Genomic DNA, 21,791 nt, shown 5'->3' on the forward strand with positions numbered 1-21,791 from the left:
AACTGATTCAAGTCAGCAAATGAAAAGTACAACACAAATGTTAAAATAAAACACAAAACGGTTTCCAATCCACAGAATTTAGAAATCCCAATAACTCATAAAAAGTCCCGTCCTCCAGCCATTTCTTTCAGGCTCAGCAAAAAATAAAGACAGTTAATGATCTACAAACAGTTGAGCTGATTATCAAATATGTACAGCCATATTAGCAAACATCAGAAACAAATGAAATCATAAATAAATGTGCTGTTGTGACAGAAAACGTATTACAGTTATAGAATAAATCCTAGCTCTAAGAAATGACTGGAGGAACCTCGACAGTTCTCATTCAGGTTCAAATTGTACATCTAGATTCTAGAAAGAATATTTTGACCTCTTGCAGGGGAAAGATGTCTTTCTGCTTCCATTTTTATCTCTGACAATTAAAATATCTCTGGTTGGGTGTCTGTAATTTTTGAATCTCTTAAGAAAATTAAGGTGTGGGTGTGGATGTGGATGTGCGCATGTGTGTGTCACAGTTATTTGTGACACTGTGTGGTCAGGTCTAAGGCCTTGGCAGTCTGATAATCAGACACGATTGTCAGCATTCCAGACTGCATTGTTTTGACTGCATGGAATGTTGAAGCTGATGTTGCTCCGTTTTCATTGCAAACACAAAACCTGGTTAAGTTTTAATAACTATTTAGTCATGTCTTGATCCTCTACTCATTTTTTTTAAATGATTAAGAAAAAAAAATCATGTGACACAGAAGACGCAGAAGGGTTTGTGAAGTCAACAAGTGGAATATTAACCAAGTCCTTCCAACTTTCAAAAAAGTCTTAAAAATTATATTTGATTTTAGAGAGTATCTTTTGAATAGACATAGACAGACTTTATTGTCATTCAATTGAAATTTCACTCATAGACTCCAATAATAATGAAATAAAAAAGTAGTAATGTACTGAAGGTCTTCATTACTTGGCTGTACAACACTTACAATGTGTGTTAAATGATTAAAGAAATGGATACAAACAGATTGAAGTATTTTATTGATTGTGTGTTTTTATGCAGTGGCATCTCAGCTGGAACTGATGGTTTCCTGTTAAAATACAACAAACACAGGGATAATATAAGTATTGTGATTGTTTGAAATGCACTGAAATGTTTGAAGGCTTTGTGTGGGTGTGGCTTATCTCTGTGTCTTCCTCTGCAGGGTGTTCAGGCTAAAAGATTCCCCAGGGGCCTGATCACCTTTTAAAGGTTCCAGAAGAGACCAAAGCAGATGGAAGAGGGGGAGCAATAGAGCTATGCACTTTATAAATTTAATGTTGGATTTATATTTTTATCGATAGAGATTTGTTTTTAGAGATGCTTAAAATGAATAGCATTTAGTAATGTATGTTATTCTGAAGATTTGGTTACTTTGTCAAAGTTTGTTTGTGTGTATGTATTTTGCTTTAGCCTGTTTCTTGGTGGGTTTGTTAACTGGAACAGCCAGGGACTATAAAAGGCTGCATGTTGGCCACATTGGTTGTTGTTGCTGCTGAGACCCTAGCCTGTTGTGAGCAGGGTTGTTTGTCTGTTAAATGTTGGTGAATAAACACCCAGTGGGATTGCACTGTTTCTATGCCTCAAGTCTCTACTTCCTCCAACTTCTAAGGGCCATTCTAACAAGCGGTGTCAGAAGCTGGGGCCGGAGTCACAAGGTGGAGTTGAGGATGACAAAAGACAGAGAAAAGAGGAAACAAGACCAACAGGTGGATCCTGATGATGGAGCAAAGTCATCTGCTGATCAGGTGGGCGTGGCACCCAGCAACCCTGACAAGATTGAGGAGCTTGCAGATTTGGTGAAATCCCTCATTCAGTCTCAATCAGTGAGAGACCAACAGCTTGCAAATGAAGCTTCCCATCAAGAGCATAGATGGAAGAGTATGCAGCACCTGTTTCACCAAATACAGCAGCAAGTGAATGATCTGACACAAGACTCTGGAGGTGACCAGCTACAGCCTGGAGCAGCACAGCCTCAAGATGACATGGATGATCCAGGAGAAGGGCCAAGTCAACCGTCTTGGTGTGTTGGGTCTCATAGGGATTTCAGCAAGCACAGAGAACCTAAGCTACATCCTCTACTGCCTAATGATGACATTGAACATTTTTTGACCACTTTCGAAAGAATGGCCCAAGTCTGTCGATGGCCAAAAGAGGAATGGGCAATCCAGCTAATTCCCCTACTGACAGGCAAAGCATGAAGTGCTTATGTCTTGATGGATCTTGCAGACTCAGACGACTATGAAAGAGTGAAGGTGGCCATATTGCTAGAGTATGAAATTACAGCTGAAACCTATCGTTGAGGTTTCCGTTCCTTGGACATTCTTCCAGGAGAGACTCCACAAGAGCTGTGTGTGCGCCTGAAAGAAGTGTTTTTCAAGTGGGTTAAACCGGACAAAGCAACAGTAAAAGAAATTTCAGAGACAATGATTCTGGAACAGTTCCTGAGAATGGTTAACTCTGAACTAGAGGTGTGACTTCGTGAGCATGACTCAAAGACAGCAGAGAAAGCAACACAACTGGCTGAGGTCTTCACGGCAGCTAGACGAGGAACAAAGCACAGTACTTTTGGCCGAGACGCCAACTTTGCCCACAAAAGTAAGTCCAATGGGGATGAACAGTGTGGTGGTCAATTAGAGAACAGGACATTTTCTAGTGGTAGGCAACTTTCCTCTAGTAAGTACAAACCTGATTCTGTTAAGAACCCCCCTTTTCGTTCTGTCAAGCGTGATATAAGATGCTATTTATGTAATGGACTGGGCCACACTCAGTACCCCCTTATTCAGGGGGGTGGCTGGGGGTGCTTGAGCACCTGCCATTTTTGCTCCTTGCCCCCAAGTGCCCTTTTGATCAAATTTTTAATTTTTTTTTTGTATTATTTCCTAAGCCCTATTCTGACACATAACATGTACTAAAATTATTTGTAGTTTTTTTTTTTGTTGGGGTTTTTTGTACAACATACTAAGCCCTCTGGTCACCTTGTTACCTTTGACCTTTTGGCATGACGCAGTTGTCTCGTGCAGTGAGATAAGGCGGCTAACTGGAGCTCAACATAGCGAACGTTCCAGATTACAGATCAGTTTTTGAATAAAAAAAAAACGTCTTTGGTGAATAAAGTGGAGTAGACTTGCTTCTTGTCAGATGACGGAAAACGTTGAAGTATCGTTTCTGCTTCAGCACGGAGTAGCGGTTTAAACAGAGAGGTAATGAAATACAACAGACACTGACAGGCCTCTGCGTCTGCCTTTCTCTGAAGAACTACTGAGGGGAGGAGACAGCCAAGTGAGGAAAAACTGTTCTTATCTATCGATTCAGTATTTTTATCATACAGAGGTTAGGCTGTTGTTGTTGTGTTATTAGCTAGCTGCTAGCTAACGACTTTGCTAGCAAAGCTAGATAACTAAAAAGCTTCTTCCCTGTATTGTTAATATCAGTCATTCTTCAGTGTCGCTTATGCAATAGGGGCACATCGCCCGTCCAAAACTGATCATCTCCATAATGGATAAATGTCAGATCTTCTAATTTCCTTTGCTGCATAATGTACATTGCATTTATTCTGGCGTTAGGTAAATGTATCTTGAGGGAGAATAGCACTTAAATAAAAGTCCAACAAGGATATTCATTTAGAATTAAAAATAACTCACCCTGAATTACCATGATAGAGATAATGTATATAAAAGTGTGTCATTAATGAAGGGGAAAAAACTCAATCCAGACTTTAAGTACGTTTAGGGTCTGATTCACAGAGTATTAGGCTAAATCTTTCCCCAATTATTCAATGAAAAAAAAAAGTGACCTCAGTTAAGTAAAATAAAATTGTTAATAAAACCTTTGGAATTGTAATGATTTATTTTTTTAAAAACAAAACGTCTTGTTTAAAAAACTTTTTTTTATTATTGAATAACTCATTTTTGTCTCATGAACTTAAAAAGTTATTTGCCAAACATAAACTTTTATTTGCACACATCAGAAATCTTTTCTTGTGATTTTGGACCCTGCCCACGACGTCATGTGAGAATCACAAGCAAAACTTTGAGTCACAAACCAAAACTTGGAATAGCAAGAAAATATTTATGACATGTGCAAATAAGTTTGTTTTGCAAATAATTTTTTCACTTCATGAGACAAAAATGTGTGATTTTAATAAAAAAAAGTTTTTTTTAAGCAAAACTCAGTAGGCTTTTCTCATGGTGACATGCATTAACAATTCACATTTTGCTTTTTTTTCTTCTTTCTGCAGTTCCACATTAAAGTTTGATGCAGCTCTGCTTTCCTGAATGGACCATCTTCATCTCCACTGCAGTAGGAAACAGGCAGCTCTTTTTTATAGATTACAGTACACTAAAAGGTTGCATTGTGCCCTTGTTTATATTTTTAATAGTGTAATTCTGTAAAGACAATATGTCTGGTGGTCTAGCTCTGATTTACATATCTTGCTAAACTGCGGGTTTGAATATTGCAATACTTTCCTATAACAAAATAGACCTGCAGAAAGAAATTACTAAATAAAATATCTTCCATATGCATAGTTATATGTTCTGTATAGAGATTTTTCTTAGCTTTGATTGCAAAATGACAAAAGTTTGTAATTTATCATTGTTTTATTAAACTCTAAAAACTGTGTGGCTTTAATATTTTGTCCTAAAATGCGGTTAGATGTGCCCTTTTTTTTTTGAGCACCTGCCCCTTTAGTGGTCTCTGCACGGCCCTGCCCTTACTAATCAGTCTAAGCCATCCCTGTTTTGCATCGTCCCCAGACCCACTACATATGCTCGCACTGCACCAGTTCTGATTAATGGGCAGCGTGAAACAGCCTTGCTGAGATACAGGAGGATTTCAGACTGTGGTTTTGTCTTCCTTAATACCTAGAGAAAAGTGGTCTGAGGAGAAATGTCACATAATCTGCATACATGGGGATAAGCATGAATATCCAATGGCTGACGTATATCTGACTGTGGTAGGGCACACATTTTTTATGTCAGTAGCTCTTGCATCAAAGCTGCCTTATGCTGTTTTTCTGGGTAATGATGTCCCCATAATTGCAGATCTCATTCAGCAAACAGAACTACATCCTCCCAAAGTACTGATGCCCACACACCCAGAAAACTTTCACCCCCAGAAAGTGACTGATACTCTTTTAGCCCAAACCATAGAGTTTCCATGTAAAGTAGCAGCTGCAGGGCACAACATGGTCACCACAAGGGCTCAAAGTGCACAAAACGCCTTGAGAGAGTTGCCATTTTTTGAGGAAGTATGGGTCCCATTGGACCAGTTAAGTCTTATAAAACTAAAGCTGAGAAAAGGAGGGACAAGATAAGAGGTTCAGCCAGGCAAACAGCCAATACTTTTAAACCATTCCAGCTTCTAGATGTTAATCTTCCAGCTAATGTGGGTGAGCTTCAGAGACAGGATCCAACTTTAAAATGTTGGTTTGATAAAGTCATAGGGGTGGACAAAAGCACACAGGGCACTGCAGGGTTTCTTGATGAAGCTACTTATGTAGTGAAAAGGGGAATTTTGTATCAGTGTAAAGGGGATGTGGAGCCCTTAGCATTACCACAACAGTTCAGAGAGAGAGGGTAATGGATCTGGGACACACAGTTCCATGGGCTGGACATATGGGATTTCAGAAAATGCTGTGTATGATTGCCAGAAGATTTGTGTGGCCAGGAATGCATACTCAAATATCAGTCTTCTGTAAGTCCTGTGTTAAATGTCAATTCACTTCAGGAAAGAAAATTTCTCAGGCCCATCTTCAGCCCCTACCAATTATTGGTACTCCTTTTGAGAGAATAGGGATGGATGTAGTGGGTCCCTTAGAGAGAAGCTCAGCAGGCAACAAGTACATTCTACCATACCATACCAACTTTATTTATAAAGCACTTTAAAACAACCACAGCTGATACAAAGTGCTGCACATTAAAACACAACATAACAATTTAAATAAATAAATAAAAAACTCTTACAGTTTAAAAACATACAATTTCAAACTCGATCCCGCTGGAGTTGTAAGCCAAGTAAAATAGATGGGTTTTAAGACGAGCTTTAAAAGTGCACAGTGAAGGGGCCTCTCTAATGTGCAAAGGCAAGTCACTCCATAACTTAGGACCCATGACAGAGAAAGCCCTGTCCCCTCTGAGCTTTCTTCTTGGTCTCGGCACCTCCAAGAGCAGCTAATCTGCGGACCTGAGAGACCGATAAGGTATGTAGGGGTGAAGAAGCTCAGAGAGGTAAGCCGGGGCAAGATTATGTAGTGATTTAAAATCAATCATAAGAATTTTAAAATTAATCCTAAAATATACAGGCAGCCAGTGAAGTGAGGCCAGGACAGGGGTCACGTGTTCCCTCTTTCGAGTTCCTGTCAACAGTTGTACAGCAGCATCTGAACCAGCTGCAAAAGTGAGACCAGCGACTGACTGACTCCCAGATAAAGTGAGTTACAGTAATCCAGTCGAGTCGAAATAAAAGCGTGGATCACTGTTTCAAAATGCTGCCTGGAAAGAAAAGATTTCACTGATGCCAATCGCCTTAAATGATAAAAACTGGATTTAACCACGGCTCTGATTTGGCTGTCCAATTTGAAATCACTGTCCACCTTAAAACCAAGGTCTGTAATAACAGGTTTAAAATATACCTCCAAGGGTCCCAGGTCAACAGAGGAGGACTCACAGGAGCCTCTGGGTCCAAACACCATCACCTGTTTTCTTTTCATTAAAATTTAAAAAGTTCAAGGCCAACCAAGCTTTTATATCACCTAGACATGCCAGGAGTTGTTTGATAGAATGTACACCCTTCTGCTTCAGAGGCAAATAAATCTGGCAATCGTCAGCATAACGATGAAATTAAATCCCATGTTTCCTGAGGATAGAACCCAGAGGCAGTAAATAAAGAAAGAAAAGCAGTGGGCCCAGAATATGGCATTGAAGCAGCAGATGATTCAGAGTCTCTAATATTCACTGGAAATGTTCTGTCCTCCAGGTAAGACCTGAACCATTTAAGAACATTGCCACCAATACCTACAATATGCTGTAATCGCGATATTAAAATGTCGTGGTCTACTGTATCAAAGGCAGCAGTTAGGTCAAGTAAAATCAGAACAACATAATTACCAGAATCACATGCAAGAAGGATGTCATTAAAAACTCTTATTAAAGCAGATTCTGTGCTATGAAGAGTTTTAAAACCTGACTGAAAAACCTCCAGAATGCCATTCTCATCTAAAAACTGTTTCAGCTGACAGTACACAATTTTTTCTAAAACCTTAGAAAGAAAAGGCAGCTTCGAAATAGGCCGATAATTAGCCAGAACAGTTTGATCAAGGCCAGGTTTTTTAAGCAGTGGCTGCACTACTGCATGTTTAAAACTAGCAGGGACCACACCTGAGGACAGACTGCTATTTATAATTGCAAGAACATTTTATCTATGCTAGATAAAATATCTTTAAAAAGCTGTGGAGGGACGTGATCACGGGGGGAACCTGATGGTTTAATATGGCCAACCGCGTCCTCTAAAAGTGAGACAGTCACAGGCTCAAACTGAGTGAAAGCAGCAGAGCAAGGGACCGAAACAGAGGGGTCAGGAGCTGTAATACGAGCCCTGGTACTACCAACCTTTTTAATAAAAAAAACACAGAAAATTATCACACATTTCAGGAGAAGCTTCCAAACAGGCATTCTGTGGAATATTAAGCACAGAGTCAGTGGTGTTAAATAAAACACGTGGGTTATGGCTGTTTGAGAAAATGATATTTGCCAAATATTCCCTTTTTGCCTCTTTAACTGTGCTCTGGTAGAGACGCCAACAGTATTTTAAAATTTGAAAAGTAACCTGCAATTTATCCTTTTTCCACCTGCGTTCAACACGGCGACATTCCTTCCTGACAGCACGAGTTCTGTCATTAAACCAGTGTTTCTCAATTCCAGTCCTCATGCCCCCCTGCCCTGCATGTTTTAGATGTTTCCCTTCTGCCACACACCTGGATTCAATATTTTGGTGATTAACAGGCCTCTGCAGTACTTGAAGGTCATGCAATCATTTGAATCAGCTGTTCTGGAGTAGAGGCACATCTAAAACATGCAGAGCAGGGGGGCGTGAGGACTGGAATCGAGAAGCACTGCATTAAACCAAGGCTCAGGTTTAATCTTTGGCTGCCTGGTTTTTAATGGAGCAACCGAGTCCAGGATGGTTTGGGAGGAAGAATAGAACCAGGACCAGAGCTCTTCTGTATCAGAGTAGAGGAAGTCAGATGATCCACAGAGCTGAAGAAAAGCAGTAGAGAACTGAGTGGCAGTGGAAGCATTAATAATCTGACAGCGCCGAACAGCAGCACGAGTTTTAACTGCAGTAGGTGTCAAACTGACACTGAATAAAACAGGCAGGTGATCCAAGAACACAGAGCCACAGCTTTCCAGGTTAGTCACAGGCAGACCTCAGGAAATAACCAGGTCCAGTGTGTGTCTGTGCTCATGTGTAGGGCCGGATGCGGCCTGTACCAGGTTAAAGGAGTCCAGAAGGCTTAAAAAGTCCTTTACCAGAGGTTTATCAGGACAACACACGTGTATATTGAAGTCTCCAACAATAAGAACATGTTCATAGTTAGTTATAATCCCAGATAAAAAGTCAGAGAAGTCGCTTATAAAATCCTTATTATATTTGGGGGGCCGGTAAACGACAGCACAGAAAACTGGGTTTACGTGTCTCATCTCATTCTAGTTGTATGCGATTATGCAACTTGATATCCTGAAGCGTTTCCCCTGAGGTGTGTGAAAGCCAGAAATGTTGCCAACTGTCTGATACAACTGTTCTCCAGAGTAGGGATACCGAAAGAGGTTTTGACTGACTGTGGAACAAACTTCATGTCTAAGCTGTTACAAGTCTACCAGTTGCTAGGAGTGAAGGGAATTAAGACCACCCCCTATCATCCTCAAATGGACGGGCTTGTTGAGAGATACAACCAGACTCTAAAGAACATGCTATGCAAGTTTGTTTCCACTACAGTCATGGCCAAAAGTTTTGAGAATGACACAAATATTATATTTTCACATGATCTGCTGCCTTCTGGTTTTCATGTGTGTATGTCAGATGTCACATACAGAAATACAATTGCAATCATATTATGAATAACAAAAGCTTTTATTGACAGAATGAGTTAATGCAGCAAGTCAATATTTGTAGTGTTGACCCCTCTTCTTCAGGACCTCTGCAATTCTCCCTGGCATGCTCTCAATCAACTTCTGGACCAAATCTTGACTGATAGCAGTCCATTCTTGCACAATCAATGCTTGCATTTTGTCAGAATTCCTAGGTTTTTGTTTGTCCACCCGTCTCTTGATGATTGACCACAAGTTTTCAATGGGATTAAGACCTGGGGAATTTCCAGGCCATGGACCCAAAATCTCTGTTTTGTTCCCTGAGCCAGTTAGTTATCACCTTTGCTTTATGGGAAGGTGCTCCATCATGCTGGAAAAGGCATTGTTCATCACCAACCTGCTCTTGGACGGTTGGGAGAAGTTGCTCAAGGAGGACATTCTGGTTCCATTCTTTATTCATGGTTGTGTTTTTAGGCAAGACTGTGAGGGAGCCAACTCCCTTGGCTGAGAAGCAACCCCACACATGAATGGTTTCAGGATGCTTTACAGTTGGCGTGAGACAAGACTGGTGGTAGCACTCACCTCGTCTTCTCTGAACAAGTTGTTTTCCAGATGTCCCAAACAATCGGAAAGGGGATTCATCAGAGGAAATGACTTTACCCCAGTCCTTAGCAGTCCACTCCCTGTACTTTTTGCAGACTATCAGTCTGTCCCTGATGTTTTTCCTGGAGAGAAGTGGCTTCTTTGCTGCCCTCCTTGAGACCAGGCCTTGCTCCAAGAGTCTCCGCCTCACAGTGCGTGCAGATGCACTCACACCTGCCTGCTGCCATTCCTGAGCAAGCTCTGCACTGCTGGTAGCCGGATCCCGCAGCTGAAACACTTTTAAGAGACGGTCCTGGCGCTTGCTGGTCTTTCTTGGGCGCCATGGAGACTTTTTGGCAACAATGGAACCTCTCTCCTTGAAGTTCTTGATGATGCGATAGATGGTTGACTGAGGTGCAATCTTTCTAGCTGCGATACTCTTCCCTGTTAGGCCATTTTTGTGCAGTGCAATGATGACTGCACGTTTCTTTAGAGATAACCATGGTTCACAGAAGAGAAACAATGATGCCAAGCACCAGCCTCTTTTTAAAGGCTGGTGAATGACAGTGGTGTCATTCTTACTTAATCATGACAGATTGATCCCCAGCCCTGTCCTCATCAACACCCACACCTGTGTTAATGGAGCAATCACTGAAACGATGTTAGCTGGTCCTTTTAAGGCAGGGCTGCAATGAAGTTGAAATGTGTTTTGGGGGATAAAGTTCATTTTCTAGGCAAATATTGACTTTGCAATTAATTGCTGTTAAAGCTGATCACTCTTTATAACATTCTGGAGTATATGCAAATTGCCATTATAAAAACTGAGGCAGTAGATTTTGTAAATATTAACATTTGAATCATTCTCAAAACTTTTGGCCATGACTATACAGGAGCAGATTGGGACCAGTGGTTGCCTTATTTACTGTTTGCCTACAGAGAGGTCCCACCGGCTTCAACTGGATTTTTGCCATTTGAACTGCTCTATGGATGCCAAGTGAGAGGACCATTAGACCTCCTGAAAGACTACTGGGAACATCCTGAATCAGCGGAGGAAAACATTGTGGCTTATGTGGTCAAGATGCGACAGAGGTTGGAGGAGATGACAGCTCTGGCACAGGAGAGCATGAATACAGCACAACAGAACCAGAAAAGATGGTATGACCAGAAATCTATAGAGAGGGTCCTGAAACCAGGCCAGCAGGTCCTATTACTGTTACCAACCTCGGATAACAAGCTGCTTACCAAGTGGCATGGTCCATATGAAGTGACTCGGCAAGTGGGTAAGGTTACATATGAACTGCTTATGCCTGATGGAGTGAAAAAACATCAGACATTTCATGTGAGTTTGCTGAAAGAATTCCAGGTGTGTGCAGCAGCTCTTGATTTGTGATGTTCAAGATGAGGAGGTGAAGGTGAAGTTTCTGCCCTCCAACGAAACGCAGATTGGTGTGGTTGATCTGTCTAATCTGTTAGCAGCCCAGCAGGAGGAGGTTGCATCTCTACTGGATTCTGAACTCTTTTCAGAGGCTCCAGGTTTCACAGACCTGCTGCAACATGACATCTGTCTCAAGAAGGATGCGCCAGCTCGGCAGAAGAGCTATAGGATTCCTGAGCAGTTGGTGCCAGAGCTCAAGAAAGAGATCAACTTTATGTTGGAACTTGGCATCATTTTTTTTTTTATTCCTTTATTTAACCAGGTAAACCCCATTGAGATCTAGGTCTCATTTTCAAGGGGGATCTATAGGGCTGCAACCAGTGAATGGTGCAGCCCTGTGGTTCTTGTACCCAAAAAAGATGGTTCACTGAGATTTTGTATTGACTTTCGTTATCTGAATTCTCTCAGTTTGATCCATATCCTATGCCCAGAATAGATGACCCTGTTGGAAAGAGTGGGAGGAGCAAGGTACATTATTACACTGGACTTAAGTAAAAGATATTGGCAGGTGGCACTAGCACCGGAGGCCCACAAGCTGACTGCATTCAGGACACCATTTGGTATGTATCATTTCAAAGTGATGCCATTTGGTCTACAGGGAGCGCCTGCCACTTTTCAAAGACTTATGGACCATGTTTTGAGAAATGTGTCAGGCTTTTCAGCAGCCTACTTGGATGATGTGGTTGTGTTCAGTCAAACCTGGAAGGACCACATGTTCCATTTACAACAAGTGTTGGGATGCATCAGAGCAGCAGTACTGACCATCAACCCCCAGAAATGTGCCATTGCCCAGAGAGAGGTGGCCTATCTAGGCTACATCATTGGTTTTGGCAAGATTAGACCACAGGTGGGGAAAGTGGATGCTGTTCGTACTTTCCCTGTACCCACAACAAAGAAGAAGGTGAGGAGCTTCTTGGGCCTGGTCGGATGGTACAGGAAGTTTATTCCTCAGTTTGCAGAATGCTCAGTTGCATTAAACAACCTGACAAAGGGTAAGTCCCCAAATAAGATCCAATGGACTGAGGAATTCAGCAAAGCTTTTGAAGATCTTAAAAATGCTATCTGCATTGACTCTGTTTTGCACACCCCTAATTTTGAGAAGTCCTTTACACTGCAAACGGATGCTTTGGGAGTGGGTCTTGGGGCTGTTTTGTTGCAGGAAGTGGATGGAGAGATGAAGCCGGTGGTGTTTCTGAGCCGTAAGCTTCTGGACAGAGAAACCAGATATTCAACAGTGGAAAAAGAATGTCTAGCAATGAAGTGGGCCATTGAATCATTGAGATACTTCCTGCTGGGACGGCATTTCTTTCTGGAGACAGATCACCGGGCCCTCCAGTGGCTGCATCAGATGAAAGATGCAAATGCATGGATTGCTGGATGGTACGTCACTCTGCAACCATATAACTTCTCTGTCCATTACAAGGCTGGAAGAACCAACACTGCAGCTGACTGTTTGTCCAGGATTCCTGAAAGTTAAGGTACTGTGAGCTTATGGAAAGGGGAGAGGAAATGTAATGAAGGTTTTCATTACTTGGCTGTACAACACTTAAAATGTGTGTTAAGTGATAAAAGAAATGCATACCCAGATAGCACACAACGTTAAATCAACGTTGAATTATAGATAGAATCGTTGATTTTTGGTTGAAGTCTACAAATGACGGTGGATCAATCATCAAACAACCATTCAATCAAACCGTTGAAACTGTGTCATTGAATCAACGTTGTTTTGTGGTTGAAATCTGATGACTGAAATGCCGAGGTTTAATTTATGGTTGAAGTCGACAAATGACGGTGGATCAACCATCAAACAATCATCCACCTCTAGCCAATTAACTAACGTTGAAACTGTGTCAATGAATCAGTGTTGTTTGTGGTTGAAATCTAATGAATGAAATGCTGAGGTCTGATCAACGTCTGATCAATCAGAGCTCTGGGTGAGAGCATTTAATTACTGAGCGGGGGTTATCATATTTTTAATAACACTGTAGAGGATAGTGAGTGGTGATTCCTTTCTGTACATTTTTTTACTTGTTAATAAAAATTCTTACTGACTGTCTGTGATATATTGACACAAAAACATCTACAACTTACTACAAGGAGTAGAGCGGTCCACCCCCACCATTTACATGAGTGGGATATCCCAAACACAGCCACTTCGCTGTTGGCTTGTTTGCAAAAGATGTTAATTAAATGTTGAATTATGATCACAAAGGTTGACTTTATGGTTAAGATCAACGACAAAAAAAAGTAAGAAAAATGTACAGAAATGAATCGTCACCCACTATCCTTTACAGTGGTTAATTTAAAATGTGATAACCTCCACTCACTACTAAAATGCTCTGACCCAGAGCACTGATGAGGAGAGGGGAAGGGGTGCGGCAAAACAGCATACATTCATTCAACATTGATCAGACATCAGCATTTCAATCTGGAAAGACTCAGACGAAGAAAAAGGAACAATTAAAAGATTTAATGACAGCAATGAATAACAGTTCTTTGGCGCTCGGGCCCCGGCAGCTGATCTGAGCTGAGATTTGATGTGAACTCGATGAACATCCCGATAACCGATTAGGGATGCTCTCCCCCGGGGCCCGACACTGGTAGTGGAGGTCTGGAAAGGGTGCCATCCTGGAAAGCCGAAGGATGTGGGTGGAGAAGGGGAGGTGGTGGGTTGAACGCAGCTGGGAAGCGGCCGACGACTTGGGTTTGGATCCTTTTATGCTGAGCTTGATTGATGATTGGACACGCCAGGTGAGGTCCAGCGCTGAGGTCGGAGATGAGCATGACGCCGATGAATGAACGGAGGGGATGGAGTCTTCCAGGTTGAATTTTCGTTATTAGCTTCATTTCAATCTGGAAAGACTCAGACGAAGAAAAAGGTACAATTAAAAGATTTAATGACAGCAATGAATAACAGTTCTTTGGTGCTCGGGCCCCGGCAGCTGATCTGAGCTGAGATTTGATGTGAACTCGAACATCCCGATAACCGATTAGGGATGCTCTCCCCCCAAAAAGGGGCTGAGGCCGGGGCCGAGGCCCAAAGAAAAGGGGGACCTAAAACTTGTGAGCTGGCTTGAGGGTGCGGAGAGAAACATCACAGTACTGGTAGTCGCCAAACGAGTGCAGAAGTCTAGAAGGTGAGAAGCTGGTAGGAGGAATCAAATTTGATTGCTAGAGGGGTTTTCATAATATCATGAAGCCCATTCGAAGAATGAAGGCATGCTAAGAGAAAGGCTGAAAAATACCAGGCAAAAGAGTGAAGGATAGTTGAAGGTGCAGAGCCAGGCAGGAGATGGGATCAGTTTCGGGGGGGACACAATCGCCTGGAGACAGGCTGGAGGATATATATATATATATATATAGGATAATAACGGTTCTTAGGAAATGAATGACAGTTCTTTGGCGCTCGAGCCCCGGCGGAAGATTTGAACTGTGATCTTGGGTGAACGCCCCCGACTCTGATTAGGGATGCTCTCCCCCACAAAAGGGGCTGAGGCCCTAAGGTGAGAGGAGGGAAAGGGCAACTGATCCACCTGTACATACTGCTGTAAACACCGTCCTATCTGAGCTCTTCACAAGAAACATGCAAAGGTAATAAAACGAAATAACACAGAGACATGAAGCAACACGGTCCTATTTCAGAAGGACGGAGAAGGACGGAGAATCACGAAGCTGTGGAGAAGATGAGACGTGCTGGCTGAGAAGCTGTGGCAAGCAGATGAACGGATTGAACGCAGCTGGGAAGCGGCCGACGACTTGGGTGTGGATCCTTTTATGCTGAGCTTGATTGATGATTGGACACGCCAGGTGAGGTCCAGCGCTGAGGTCGGAGATGAGCATGACGCCGATGGACGAACGGAGGGGATGGAGTCTTCCAGGTTGAATTTTCGCTATTAGCTTCATTTCATTCATTAGGTTTCGACCACAAAACAACATTGATTCAATGACACAGTTTCAACATTGGTTACTTGGCTAGAGCTGGATGATTGTTTGATGGTTGATCTACCATCATTTGTCGACCCCAACCAAAAATCAACCATTCTGACTATAATTCAACGTTGATTTACCATTGTGCGCAATCTGGGCAGTTTGTTGCATCCCTCATCACCTCCTCATCTCCTCCTAGTCTCTCCCAAACCTCCCCCCCACCCAGCCGCTCCTCCCAACCTTCCCCTCTTTACCCCCTCTCATCCCTTCTTCCCTCCCCCTCCTTGAGCTCTGGGTCAGAACATTTTATTACTAGGTGGGGGTTAATCATGTTTCAAATTAAGCACTACATGTTGAGAACAGTGGGTTGTGATTCCTTTCTCTACATTTTCTTACTTGTATGTAAATATTATTACTGACTGTGCATAATGTGTTGACACAAAAACATCTACAAGTCTCTACTACGAGTTGTACAGTCCACCCCCCCTCCCCCGTTTTTACACTAATGGTTTGTCCCAACCAAACAGCCACTTTGCTGCTGGCTTGTTTGCAACCAGCTTCTGAATTGAATTCTCCTCTGAGCAGTTTTATGGTAAATTTTTCAATATTAATTTGATCTTAAATGTGTTTATTGAAAAAGAAGGGCATTATTTTGTGCCCATAGTAATCCTGGTTATTTTGGGGCAAAACAGATATTTTTAATAATTGAGGTCATGTCCCCTGTTGTATTATTTTCATCCTACTCACCACTCTCCACATGTTGCCAGTCAGAGGTGTTACATACTCCAAACCAGACAGAGATGCTGCAGGTCTGTTTGTTCTCTATTGTCCCTTTGTAGAAAGTGGTGAGGATGGAAAGAGGGAGGTTTGCTCTTATCCAAAATAAAGAGTGTAAGATGTTGCTGAGCTTTCTTCACCAGACCAGAGGTTTGGAGGGACCAGGTCAAAGTGTCAGTGATCTGTATCCCCAGCAATTTAATGTTCCTGACCTGTTCCACTGCAGCATCATTGATGAGGAGGGGTGTGTGATTTGGCTGATTTTTCCTGAAGTCAACAATTTCTTTTGTTGGCATTCAGGATTAGATGGTTTGCATCACACCAGTCCACCAGATGTTTCACCTCCTCTCTGTAGGCTAGAACATTGTTGTCCCTGATGAGACCCACCACTGTCGTATCGTCCACATACTTAATGATGTGATTCGTACTGAACCTGGCTTGACACTAAAGGGTCATCAGAGTGAAGAGCAGTGGGCTCAGTACACAGCCCTGGAGGGAGTCAGTGCTGAGGAAGATGAATGACCCTTGACGTATTTTCACCAACCCTTACAGATTGAGGTCTGTCTGTGAAAATGCAGCAGTTTGACAGACACTGTTTAAAAAAAAAAAACAGACATGCGATGTGAGTATGGATGTAAGTGTAAAAACTCATTCTGAAGCATTTAGCATGGTATACTCTGTGTTCAGAGAATTGTGGAGGCAGTCCTGTCATTCTTCCTAATATTTCCTAATCTTCAGCTTCAACAGGAGCAGCTTTAATGTATCTGGATTTTTTATGCAGACTGTATAAGGATTCATTCTGCTGGGATAATTTCTTCCTAGAATTTAAAAAGTCTGTTTTTGACTGGCCAGATTAAACCTCTTAGCTAAGCTGTGTGGTTTAATGTGTTTATATAATAGAGGCAGGATTGTAACTATTAACTATCTGTAAATAAATTCCCTTAATTAAAAATTCAAATAATCCCTTTAAGTTGGTTTTTACAGGCTTTTGTTCCCTCTTGTGCTTCTAAATACAAATAGGTAAAGTGCAACAGAAAGCCGACCGGATTCAGGTAAAGTTGTGTCAGAGATAAAAACCAGTCCTTCCACAGCTCCACACCCACTCAGATGGGTATGACCTGCCCAGTAGCTGGGACATACCACACATAGTAGATCCACATCGGATGAACCTGATGTCACACACCTCACAGAAAAGGACATGTGGCTTAAAAACTACATTCCTTTTTAATCTTTCAGTCATTTGAACACTTTTTGATGAACGTTCTTCAGCAATTTATGTCATGAAATTTAAAGGAAATTAAAGGGTAAATGACAACAAGACAGAATTATTGGCTCAAAATCATAAGGTTTGTACTAAGCTGGTTTTGACCATGATACCATTTCCTCTTTCAGTTAGTGGAGTTACAAATATTACACTAGCCCCACCCACACCTCCATCATTCAGATGATACTCCTCTGCCCTGTTTCTGCTATGTGACCATTTTGAAAACAGCACTTAGATCACAAGAACCATTTTCAAGTTCTTATTTTTGAGAGACTTGGTTCCCTATATGTATTTTGTTTTAGAGGAACTATGGTTGGCTTTTAAATTCCTGCTTTTGTTGGGTTCCTTAGTTCCTACACAGTTGTTTTCAACTTTCAAATAGAATCCAGCAATTGCAAATGTTGAATGGTCAAGTAGAGGAATATTTGCTCTCTACATAAAACACTGGAAGTCAGTGAGAACTGGCAGAGGAGTGAGTAGATAAGTAATGGACTGGATTTACATAACACTTTTCTAGCTAAACTTGTGATCCAAAGTGCTTTACACGAGAGCCATATTTTTTATTTCACACTCACAAACACAGGGCCACATTGACATTTCTGAGCAGCTGGAATCAAACCCACAACTTTTTGGACTACAAGATGACTACTATTCCTAGGAAGTTCCAGTCACCCCTTGCTCACTCTTAGCTTACCGTGTGATTTTTTTTTTTTTTTTACAATGCAAGGAAGATACTCTCTAAACAAGTCAGAAATTAAAATCTAGACTGGACAGCTGTAATAGCCTATGTTAGGTTTTAAAAAAGGAGCACCACTAACAGATTTCAATTTCTACTTATTGTAAAAAAAAAAAAAAAGAACCAAAAAGAAAAACACTTGGGAAGATGAGTGGGCTGACCATTTATTAAATGGACTAAATAGCAGAATATGTTGTACAGGATCTAAACTTTATCATTTATTAAATAAAGCACACTTCAGATAAAGTCCTGAATTTCTGTTTTTTTATTCAATTATTATTAATCATAAGAACTGAAGATAAGATCAGAAAACAAAACAGGATGGTTTACACAGATGGAAGTGAATTTATTGTGCAGGCCATTACCAGCTGACTTGAGGATAAAAGTGTTAAAGTGGGCTACAACAAAGTAGATGGACTGCAAATGATTGATCGCCCAGGATAGTTTATGGCGAAAACTGAAAATATACATATTCTGAAGCATAATCCTATTAAATTCTTCTGAGAAATGTTTTAGAAAATCTTCAGCAGCAAAATGAAATAGTTAACAAAATGTCTTTTAAATATTTATTATTCAGTTCAATTCGGTTTATTGACATTGAACCATTTCACAACAAATGCCATCTTGAGGCATTTACAAAAAATAAGTTCCTGTTGATCCCAGTTATCAAACAGTACAGTACAATTAGTTACTCAAAGTAGCTTTAAAAGTGTCTATCTAAGTAAACCCATCAGATTGCATTGAGTCATTGACTTGCAGAACTCTGTAACATACGTTTTGGTAAAGCATTTATTAAATAAATGAAAGGTATTTAATGTATCACAAACTACAACTAAGCAGTTGTAATTTATGATACACTGTTCAGTTTTTCTGCTTTGAATGAAGTAAAACCTGTGTCTTAAGCCTGTTGAGCTCCTTTCAAGGTACACACGAGCCCTGGTGCTGACTGGTACTGAGATGATTAGGACCAAGAGCCTGGAGGACAAAGCAAACTGAGTAAAAAGAGAAAAAGAGGGGGGAAAACAGCTTACACACACACACACACACACACACACACACACACACGCACGCACACACACACACACACACACACACACACACACACACACACACACACACACACACACTTCGTGATGTGGTATGCAACCATTTGTGGTAACAACTGTGAACCAGTTGTTACTCCTGTCTTCGTGACAATTAAGTTAATATTTCTTAAGTAACAAAAACTAAAATGTAACTCAGCTTTATTTTGTTGAAAGCTATAGAAATATACAATAAAATCAGATTGCAAATACATGAAAACTAACCATAAAAAGAAATATTCCATCTGTTTAACAGTGGACCATGATTCTTAAGTTTTGTGGGGGATTTTGTTTGTGTAAAATTCCATTAAACTGCTCTGTTACTCAGTTTTCTATGCTAACACCTGGTTGGATCCCCTTTTGGATTCAGAACCACCTTAATTCTTAAATGCATAGAACCAACAAGGTGTTGGAAACATTCCTTAGAGATTTTGGTCCATGTTGACATGACTGTGTCACAAAGTTGGTGCAGATTTTTCAGCTGCACATACATAATGCTACTTTACTGTGCCACCATGTTCCCAAAATTCGTCCAGGGTAAAAAAAAAAACAACCCAAAAAAACAAGTGTGATTGTAGATAATATGAAATGTATTGGTTGTTGACATTGTTTGTCTTTTTATAAACTGCCATACTATTAATACTTGCAAACTAAATATATAGTTGTCTGTTTGGAGTCAGGAATTAGAGGATTTGATTGTTCTGTTGGATTGAACAGTCACACCTGTTCAATCCAGTTTTGACTGTTCAAATCTGTCAGATATTAGCTGCCAAGTTTTTACTGTCCTGCTCAAGAAGCCACTGTTACATTATTATATATTTGTGATGTTTATTATTCTTTTTGAAGTAGCCATTAGAAGATAGGTACACTAAAATCATAAAGACAAGGGCATGGTCAGCAGCAGAAAATATCTCCACAATTATCACACCACCACCAGCCATGCTTTTATGCTCTTCATGCCAAATTCTGATCTTATCTGAATGTTGCAGGTGAAAGCAACTCATTATGTCAGAGAGGACTGCTATAGTCCAATTTTGGAGCCTCTTGGACAGACAGGTCCTTGTTGTTGTTCATAGCTGACAGTTTTTCTGCTGTGACCCATCTGATTTAAGGCAAATGGAGTAAACTCAGTTATACTGACCACACAAAGCAACTTTACACTAGAGCTAGGGTCATAGAACCTAATCATACAGCGACATTGTTAAACAACTTGGGTTAAGTTGTGGCAGGAAATTGGAATCAAACCAACAAATTTCCAATGCAAACTGACTTCCCAATGTGCTCAGAGGTGTTATTCTGCATCCTTCTGTTGTTTCAGCAACTGTTGCCTTCTATCATCTCGAGCCAGTCTGCCCATTCTTCTCTGATCTCTGACATCAACAAGGCATTCTTATCCACAGAACTGTCCCTCCCTGGATATTGTCACTGCATGTTTTCTGTTTTTCCAATCATGCGCTGAAAAACCATTGTAACATCACTCAAATTCTCTTTCCCCTTCTTCCTCCTTATGGCTCAATAAAATGTTTTTTTTTTTTAAAGGTTGAACTTTTCTTCTAAATCTGTATTATTTTGTCTTGTTGCTAGGATTGGCCCAAACAGTTTTGCTCTCAGACATGGCCCTTGTGAAACAGGGTGGAAACTCAGGTTTTTCAGGTATGTTCAGCAACAGGCTCCAGCTGGTTTTAATTCTTGTCATACCTGAGGTGAATGAGCAAACGTCACTGGATAACAAAGAGTGACAACTGTGCAGCTGAACTATCGATCTGACATACTTGTAACTTCACCTTGTATTCACTATGATAGTGGGGTAGAGGGGCTTGTGGGTGGTGGTGGGGTGGCGTGTTTTAGTAATCTGGAAGCCAAGAAATTTAGGCTAAGATTAGTTATGACGTGTGCAGAAATGCAGTCAGTACTGCAGCTGACAGGAGTGGATATCAGTGGGACAGTAGGGCTGGCTGGTGTTGCGTTATTACCCTGATGCCATGTCCCGCCCCCTTTTGCTGCGTCCTTCTGTCTGGCCCTGGGTGGGGGTTGGGGGTGTGGGGCAACTGGCACCTCACGTCCCATACCGGATCTGCTAGACTCCACCTGTCAGGATGGCTGCTCTCTTTCTTTTTTACATGCGCATGCACGTGCGCATGAACGAGTGTGTATGTATGTTGTGGGGGAATAACACTGGCGCGTGCTGACTCAGGACGAAATGCGACGCAGCAGCTAATCGCGACTGATTTGTGCTTCTGATTTTAACCTAGACTAACAGGAACACGGAACACTGCCTCAGGTGAAAGGACTGCTTTTTTCACGGAGTCAACTCTATGCTTAGCATTCTGCTTTCTTCTATTCGCAGTCACACAGGAGGAAACACATACCCCAGCCCTAGTGGATGTTTTTATCTGCAGTGCTTCAGCCGAGCGTAGAACCGAGGAGCAGAATGTCAAGACAGTCACAGCAGCAGCACCGGACCCCCATAAGACACATTGATAACACGGTGGAGGTCAAGAGCAAAGTGAGTGTTGTGTTTCATCGTTTATATTTTACTGTAATGAAATAAGAGGATAGAAGGTGCCGTTCGTGTTGTGGCTCGGGCAGCGACTGAACCCTGTGCTGTAGCTCAGGTGAGATTCGTGATGTCTCCCTGGAGCGTGGGGGTGAAACTGGCTGATTTTTGTTACACGGGGCGGCAGAAATTTTCGGACATTGCAGTTTCCCGAGGTAAACATGTCAAATGTCACGACAGAGTAGTAAATAGATGGCGCATTCAGGCACCAGGCCGACCGGGTAGCCTGTCTTTTTAAAGCTGCATTTACCTCATTGTCGCCGCTTGAAGCACACAATTGTTACTGTCACTCCAGTTTCCCGCTGATCCTCAAAGTA

The 21,791-nt window shown here is 41.5% G+C and overlaps 1 protein-coding gene and 2 pseudogenes across 3 annotated transcripts in view; 2 read left to right on the top strand and 1 right to left on the bottom strand.

Moving 5' to 3' along the window:
* The first annotated feature begins 296 nt into the window (after nucleotides 1-296).
* Nucleotides 297-2,502, top strand: LOC148159529 (uncharacterized; annotated as a pseudogene).
* Nucleotides 2,503-6,127: 3,625 nt separating this feature from the next.
* On the bottom strand, nucleotides 6,128-8,747 carry LOC106931877 (uncharacterized; annotated as a pseudogene).
* Nucleotides 8,748-20,964: 12,217 nt separating this feature from the next.
* pard6a (par-6 family cell polarity regulator alpha) overlaps nucleotides 20,965-21,791 on the top strand; it is a 32,750-nt gene continuing 31,923 nt past the window's right edge. The window contains exons 1-2 of one of the 3 annotated variants that reach the window (XM_088006636.1): nucleotides 20,970-21,198; nucleotides 21,265-21,423. In XM_088006636.1, the coding sequence (XP_087862762.1) occupies nucleotides 21,301-21,423 (123 nt within the window). In that variant the 5' untranslated portion in view covers nucleotides 20,970-21,198; nucleotides 21,265-21,300. Of the gene's footprint in view, nucleotides 21,424-21,791 lie in introns of all 3 variants that reach the window. The other 2 variants (XM_088006637.1, XM_088006635.1) reach the window with 2 other exon arrangements.

This window comes from Poecilia mexicana, unplaced genomic scaffold (genome assembly GCF_051168715.1).
Source record: "Poecilia mexicana isolate PSO_F unplaced genomic scaffold, ASM5116871v1 scaffold_6, whole genome shotgun sequence".
NCBI classification, from domain to species: domain Eukaryota; kingdom Metazoa; phylum Chordata; class Actinopteri; order Cyprinodontiformes; family Poeciliidae; genus Poecilia; species Poecilia mexicana.